Here is an 8,119-nt window from a genome sequence, read left to right on the forward strand (position 1 = left end):
TGTGCTGACCCTGTGCCTTTATCCACCCTGGCCTGCTGAGCATGGTTTCCCCTCGCACAGACTCAGCATTTGCAGGTGCCCCCAGATGAGACAGAGGAGAGACAAAATGCCATTTGGGGGGATGCGGAGCAATATCTGAGGACATCTGTGGTTGTCACAAGTGGGGGTGCTGCTGCCATTGAATGGCTGGGGCCAGGGATGCTGTTCACCCCCCATAGTGCCCAGGACGGCTTCTCAGAGAGTGACCTGGCCCAGATGTGGAAAGTGGGAATTCATTTCCGCCTCAACAACCAGGTACTGCATGCTCCGTAACCAAGGCCCACCAGCGGGCAAGTCTTTCAGTGCTGGATGAAACTCGAAAGGAGATTCTGGTCTGGCTTCAGGGTTACAACCTTAGGGGTGGCAAGTACCTCAGTCCCCGCCCCCACCACCACATAGGGAGCGAAGCAGACAACATACCCACCTTGCATCCCATGTGTGAGTCTCCTGTGGCTGCTGTAAGAAATGACAACAGGCAGAGGCAACTGTTTCAGAACCAGAGCCCACTGTCCCCGCAAGGGTGACACAACACTGCTCCCCACCTCCCTGCCCAGGCTGGGAGCCCTCAGACATCTTGACCCTCTGTAGTGACTTTTCCCAACCTGCCCTACCCTGGCCCCAAACACACCCCCTTTCTCCTCCACCCTTGCAAAAAGCAACCTGCTTCTGTTTGTTGTCCAAGAGGCTACATTCCCCCCTTTCCACCCATGATGATTACAAATTTAAGTTTACTTTGGCGGGAAACAGCACAGGGCCTGCCAATGAAGAAAGAACCCTCCCCACCCCAAGTCTCGAGTCCCAGGGTCCTGAGGCTTCTGCTGGTTCCCAGAGAACTGAGGAGGCCTGGGTGTTGCCTACGTTTTACCCCCCAGATTCTGGCCTGGCAGGTGAGGAGATCTTGGAGACACCCCACTGGAACAGTCCTTTCGGGGCTGCAAGCCCACTGTGTTGGGGGTCAGCTGGGATCTCGGTCACTTTCTGGCCTCAGTCATGGTGGGTAAACAAGTGTGACTCAGTGACCAGTGGCCGGCCATTGGCAGGCCTGGATTCTGGACTCTCGGCCCAGCGTCGCCTGTCTGGGTAAGACACTGGAGAGCTATGAAGAAGGAAAAAACTAATTTCAAAACCGGGAGGCTCTTCCAGCTTCAAGGAAATGTAAGGCCTACATAATAACAAGGATACTAATTCCACAAATATGAGGATGCTTATGCCACCTAGGATGGTGGGCGTGAGCCCTCCCAGTAAAACTGTGCACCTCTGTAGGGAAATTGAAAACAATTATAAAGTTAACTGAAAAATCCACTTGCTTTATGTTTTCCCCATGAGGTGAAATCCTAAGCAATGTCACTGATTAAATATATTTTTTCTCTGGGAAAATTCTTTGGTTGGCCCAACCACTGCAATTGTTAGTTTTTGTTATTTTAATAATCTATATCACTGTAAACTAGACATTTTTCTTACTTATGTTGTATAACTAGTATTGCATTCCACATAAAAAGGAATTCAGAGCCATACAGGGACTAGACACAAGTTTTGCAGAGTAAATGTCTATCAGTTTTGTAATTATTCAAGGTCCCTTTGGGGAAAGTTTGTGTTTCTGACCCAAATGAACACAGTAGATTGGGAATAAAAATGAGATAAGAATGACTGGTCTGGATTGTAAAAACAAAGAAACAAATAGGAGTTGCTTCAATCCCAAGTAACTTTTCCAGTTTCTGTTTGTGCCTACAACATGAAACCATGAAACACAGTGGGACCTACAAGAAATGGCAGTGTTGCGTGGTAAGTGCAAAATTTAGTTCTTATGTGAAATGTGTTTCTGAATTTAACTTCCAGAAATAATATCTTTGCTTGGGGGAAATTTTTAGTCCACACACAAAATATCTGACTTTATCTGCAAAGAGTAATATTTTGTTTGTTAAGTCCAAATTTTAGACAAAAATATTTTACTAAATTTTCAATGTCATTAACATTGGAAATTTTTTAATTGTAAGTTGTTTTAAAACGTGAGAGACCGAATCCAGAAAGCCATCACTATGACCGATCATTCGCAGGTAATTACTGAAAATAATTTTGATCTATTGGGGGGTGGCGGTCCTAGGACCCCTTCTCCGCCCCGAGAGGTAGGGAGAGGGGGCACTGCTGGGGGAAGGGACCCTAGTGACGGCGATGGGGACCACAGATGAGACTGGGCCACAGCGAGACACACCGAAAACGGACCCAGCGCGAAGCCACCATCCGGCTCCGGTCCGAATGTGGGGGTGGGGCGGGGTGGGCACGCGCGTCGGGTTCTCGGCGCCAAGGCGGCCCCGCCCCCTCCGCGCGTCCGTAGAGGGACGCCAGCGGGTGGGGGCGGGACCCTAAGCTTTTAGCCCAATCCTCGGCGTGATCTCACCCTCTCTCTCGCCGTTCGCCAATCAGATGCCGAGAGGGGCGTGCGCGCCTTGTTTCCCGGCGGCTCCGCCCCCTCGCGCGGCCGCGTTCCCGACGGCGTAGGGGGCGTGGCCTTTCCGCGGTGCCTATAAAAGCGGGCGGCGGCGGAGACGCCATTTTGCGAACGGCGAGCAGCGGCGGCGACGCGGAGAGGCGCAGCGGAGGTTTTCCTGGTTTCGGACCCCAGCGGCCGGATGGTGAAATCCTCCCTGCAGCGGATCCTCAACAGCCACTGTTTCGCCAGAGAGAAGGAAGGGAATAAACCCAGCGCCACCGTTCACGCCAGTCGCACCATGCCGCTCATCAGTCTGCACAGCCGCGGAGGCCGCAGCAGCGAGAGGTGAGCGCCCCGCCCCTGCCCGAAGCTTCCAGAAGCGTCGCCGCACAAGCTCGAGGGTGGCGGCCGCGGGGCGCCACGGAAGTCCTGGGAGCTCGAGACCCGCCCCTTTGTCGAGGCCACAATCGCGCGGGGGGGGGTGGTTCTCGTCTGGATGGGGGCGGGGCGGGCAGAGGGATCAGTCCGGAGTCTTGGCCTAGGAGGCGTTCGGGGGACGCGGGGGCACCTGGTTGGGTTTGGGAGACAGCGAAAATACGAAATCGGGTTTGGGAGAGGGTCGCGGGATTGGGGGGAAAGACTTGGGGGGCGGGTTGGTTCGAGGCCGAGTCGGGCCCACGAGTCCCATGAATCTGCACTTTGCGGGCGCGGCCCATTAGCGGTGACGTGGTGGGGGGGGAATCTTGAGCGCTCCGACGGTGGAAAAGCTTAAACAAGCGGGGTCCCCTGCCAGGTGCCCCATCGTGGCCGCTCTAGTGACCCCCATTTTTTGTCCCAAAGCGTATCGGCCCGGGTGCGCTAGGTCCCCGAGGCCAGGCAGAGCGTGGCTGCGCCACGTAGGCGGCGCCAGGGGTTTTTCTTTGGGTGGCTGCCGAACCACCCCGCCGCGGGGATACGACCCTGGCCCTTCTTGCCGCCCCCTCGCGTTAGAGATGTTTTGGTTGAACGTAGTTGTGGTTATTTCCAGTGGGCGGGGGTCCGATATTAGGTCTACTTGTAGTTGGCAAGATCTTAGACACCCACCTCCTCCACCACCATCACCTACGGCGTTCCATTAGCCCCTCAGCGGGGGGATCCTGAGCGGAGAAGCATATGGGCACGGGTTTGAGGCGCCCCAGATGGGAGCCGTGCAAAATGGAGGCGACTTTGGGACTTGTTTACACTGCGCAGCAAATGGCTGCTGGCGCTCCCGACTGCGTGATTGTGAAAATCTCCCCGGGGCGCAGGGCAGCTCTGCTGAGATGACGCAATCTGGAGTCCAGCGGGAGGGGCGCCTCCGCGGGCCTCTCCCCCTAAGCACGTCCTGCCCGGTGGTGGACCAACAAAATGTTGCCGGCTTCTTGAGAATGCGCTAGCATTTCCGATTTTTGCTACATACTGCAAAATAGAAAAGGGGGAAGCTGAAGTGGTCCGAGTGAGAAGTGGGAAGTAAAACTTGATGGGGAGGTAGGATTGGATTAGTAAGACATTGTCTTTGTCTTGAGATAACTCAAGGACGAAAGACAGCACTAAGTGGAATTTTGTGTTGAAAACGCAAGCATGGCCCAATTAAGTAACTGCTTGTTTGTCTGATTTCAGGGTAGGGGGCGGGTAGAGCTTTTGAGCTGCCCTGACTGGAGGCTATTGATTTTGACCCCTTGACTGGTGTAAGCATGGGATTGGGGAGGGCGATCCTGGGTGGACACCACTCTGGGTGGACACCACTCTGGCCGGGACTCTGGAATGCCTTGGCCTTCAGCTTGGTCTGGCTGAAGCTCAGGGTCTTGTCAGTAAAGACCACACCGCTAACCAGCCTGTTCTCCTCCAGTTCCAGGGTCTCCCTTAACTGCTGTAGTAACCTGGGTCCAGGGCCTCAGTGGTGCTCCTGATGTCCCTCACCCACCCCTGAAGATCCCAGGTGGGCGAGGGAATAGTCAGAGGGATCACAATCTTTCAGCTAATTTATTTTACTCTGTAAGTATCTGGGTCTCTGGGCTCCTGACCTTGGGGAGGTGGGGTGGGCTGGGCTGGGCTGGCCACACTACACCTGCAGCCCCTGCTTCTGAGCATTGGAGATTTCTTATACACCTGCTGTGTGCTAGGAATTTATTGAATTCTCAGAATCTGAGGATCAGGGGACACACATAGGTGCAAGTTGCAGCCCAGGCCCTTTCTGAGCCATAAGTAGCACTTGGTGAACTGTTTTTGCCTCAGCCTGGGGCTCCCACCCTGACCCTGGCTTGAGCCACCTCCACTAGAGGTCTGGGAGGCCCTGCATGCCGAAGACATCTTTGCAGGGGGCTGGGTGACTGGTTGATTTGGTGCTTTTCTGGGTTTTCCAAATTGTGGCATTGAGGAGGAAGATTGACCACTCAGTCTGTGAGGGTTGATGTCTAAGGTTTGAACTTGGTTCTTTCCTTTCACAGGATAATAGGCTGAATGTAACAGAGGAACTAACGTCTAATAATAAGACGAGAATTCTCAACGTCCAGACCAGGCTCACAGATGCCAAACACGTTAACTGGAGAGCAGTGCTGAGCAGCAGCTGCCTCTACATTGAGATCCCAGGTGGAGCTCTGCCAGAGGGGAGCAAAGACAGGTGAGGGCCAGCCTGTCCTGTCTAGAGTTGGGCCATCCCTTTTTTGAGTAGTGGTCTAGCAGTTTTTGGGAGATCCTCCACAGGGGACACTGGGCCATATTTATGGACATCTGGTTGTCACATCTGGGGGGGTGCCCCTTAGGGTTGATCCTGGCATTGAGGGGATGGGATCAGGGATGCTCAACCTCCCACACAGAAAATGACCCAGCCCCAGTGCCTCTAGGTCTATACCTGGAAGTTGTGCTCCCCATAAATCAAGTGCTTTAAGAGAAGTGGGAGGTGCAGGCTGGGCCCTTATGAGGGGCACATGAGGTTGGACAGATCCTGACAGTTGCACTTCAGCTTTGCAGTTCTTCTGGAGTTTGCAGAGGAGCAGCTGCATGCTGACCATGTCTTCATTTGCTTCCACAAGAACCGTGATGACAGAGGTAGGTGACCACCCATCACCAGCTGCTCTTGTAGGGATAAAAGGAAAAGGCACCCACTCCCCTGGCCCTGGGGTGGAGACCTGTGGCCTAAGGTCCTGTTGTCAAATCTCATGCTGTTCACGGGACCCTAATGAGCATCCTCAGTCTGTTTTTTCCCCCTCCCTGTTATTGCTGCAGCCCCTTGGAGGCTTCTGTTAGGGGCCATCTGTGAAGGTGGGTGGGCACAGAGCCCAGGTTGCTGGATGCCAGCGGGCTCAGATGCAGTTTTCCCCCACAGCCGCTCTGCTCCGTACCTTCAGCTTTATGGGCTTTGAGATTGTGAGACCGGGGCACCCCCTTGTCCCCAAGAGACCCGACGCTTGCTTCATGGCCTACACATTTGAGAGAGAGTCTTCTGATGAGGATGAGTAGCAGCTGCACCACCTGCACCCTCACCTTTGCCACCACTGACAGATCATCGCAGATCGAAGCCCCTTTGTGTGTCTCGCTTTGTGCTGGTGGTGTGACCAACGGCTGCACTGGGGTGCACATGCCAGGCCTGCTCCCCTCTTCTGGGTTTTGTCCGCATGTTGTAATTGTGCAAATAAATGCTCACTCCAAATTAGCGGTATATTTCTTGAAGTTTAATATTGTGTTTGTGATACTGAAGTATTTGCTTTAATTCTAAATAAAAGTTTATATTTTACTTTTTTATTGCTGGTTTAAGGTGATACAGATTATCCTTGTACTTCAAGCAGGAGTTTTCTTATTTGAAGTTTTGGAAACAGTTTTAGGTCTTAACTTGGAAAGATAGGTATTAATCGACCCTTCTATTGCTTTGAAAAAATCTGAATAAAAATGATTACATCTAAGACCTGTCTGGGCTCAGTGGTGTTAACTTGGCTGGAGGGAGGGGCCTCAGTTACCTGGTGTGGCCTGGGGCTGTTTGCAAGTGTGTGATGGATGCATTCTGAGCTGAGTAACCCCTTTGACGGGAAACAGGCCCAGGTGGGAAGCCAATGGCTTAGTCTCTTGTCTGGCCCAATCAGGTTCGGTGGGATGTGCTTAGTGGTTCAGCTCCCTGGCAGGTTTCAGGATCCTGGGGCCCCATTTTGCCACCTTCTCAGCCAAGCAGCTCTGGATGACAATCTGCCCTACCTCACCCACACCTTGTACCTTCAGGTCCCCTGTCCTGTGCCCTTTCCTGGGGTGACCAAGGCTGGAGGCTGGCTGGCTTCCACTTATCCTGAATGGCCTCACCTCTGCCTGAAGCTGGGGGCCCTGCAGGGGACTTAACCAGGGCAGTATGAATGTGTGTGGATGTGGGCCCCCCTTTAGCAACTGTGCAGACCCTGTGCACCCCAGTTGCCCCTGGGGCGGGCCTTGCAATGCCATACTGGACTAGGAGCACTGCTAGGGAAGACTGGTCCTGTAGTTGCGGGAAGGGGGGGTGCGGCTTAAGTCCTAAGATTGGCAGTATCATAGCGCCATCTGCTGGCTGCATCTGAGCATTGCCCGAAGATTCCAAGGTTTGGAGGTACAGAGCTGGTCATACCTAGGAGTTAGAAACATTCCCTCCAGGATCACCATGTTAGGGGAGGAGGAGTAAGGAGGCATGACTGGAGGCCCAGGCAAGAGCAGTGGGTCCCCTCAGGGCTCCTACAGAGGCATAAACTGAGTTCCCATTCACTCCCTTATGTCCCCTGATGAGTCTTGCAGGCCAGTTTATCAACCTGTGCTGGCACTGGAAGGAGTGTCCATGCTCTGCTGTTGTGGAGACCATGATTATCAGACCCAGCACTAGAAGGACACTGGCTTCTGCTGGAAGGTGGGGGGAGGAGTTCCACACACATTGATGGACGGGGTATCCACACTGGGAAGAGGGGCAGGTGGCCCTGGCATCAGAAATCCTCACTGGCCCTGGCCATTAGCCCTCAGCTCTGGAAGGGGCGCCTGCCTTGGGGTGGACGTGGGCCTAAATTCCCAACAAATGAAGGGGGCAGGCATTGGGGATGGGGTGCACTAGCCTTCTGGAAGGGAGCATCGATCCTCTTGTGAAGGCACTGCCACCAGCCCCAGCCCTGGAAGGAGTGCCTACCTCTTGCAGAGGCCCTGGAACAGGCATGTCACTCTCGGAGGGTCAGTCCCACAGCAGTGCCAGGGCGCGGCCCAGTGAGGCCTTCATGGCCTCTGCCAGGTATTCACAACTCAACTAGTCCTTCAGGTTCAGCTCCTCTGCACCAGTGGCCTGCTCCATTAGGTGCAGGATCAGCAGAGCATGGCACACCTGCAGCCAGGCCCAGCAGTGCTCCGTGGCCACACAGCTCCGGCCAGGGTCCCCAGAGCAGCGCCTGGGCCGCTAGGTGTTGTCAAGGGCACAGGGCCGAGCAGACAGCCCAGCTGCAGTTCCTGGGCACCCAGAGCATCAGGCACAGGGCCCTGGAGTCCCAGCAGTCCCGTGGCATCCCAGCAGCAGGTTTTTCCACCGCAGCTCTGCTAAGAATGTGCCCAGGCCTCGAGGTGCTCCAGGGTCGTGCTCAGCTGCAGCAGCAGCAGGGCCAAGGCTTAGGCGAAGTCTGTGGGCCTCTGTGTGCCCACGGGACTGCT

The 8,119-nt window shown here is 54.5% G+C and overlaps 1 protein-coding gene across 1 annotated transcript; it reads left to right on the top strand.

Moving 5' to 3' along the window:
- The first annotated feature begins 2,597 nt into the window (after positions 1–2,597).
- OAZ1 (ornithine decarboxylase antizyme 1) lies at positions 2,598–6,384 on the top strand. The gene is given in 6 exon segments (XM_080674991.1): positions 2,598–2,812; positions 4,335–4,392; positions 4,394–4,480; positions 4,933–5,105; positions 5,448–5,533; positions 5,811–6,384. Coding segments are annotated over 6 exon segments (684 nt in total). The 5' UTR covers positions 2,598–2,666; the 3' UTR covers positions 5,945–6,384.
- The last annotated feature ends 1,735 nt before the right edge of the window (positions 6,385–8,119 follow it).

Source organism: Plecotus auritus (assembly GCF_963455305.1).
Source record: "Plecotus auritus genome assembly, chromosome: 6".
NCBI classification, from domain to species: Eukaryota; Metazoa; Chordata; class Mammalia; order Chiroptera; family Vespertilionidae; genus Plecotus; species Plecotus auritus.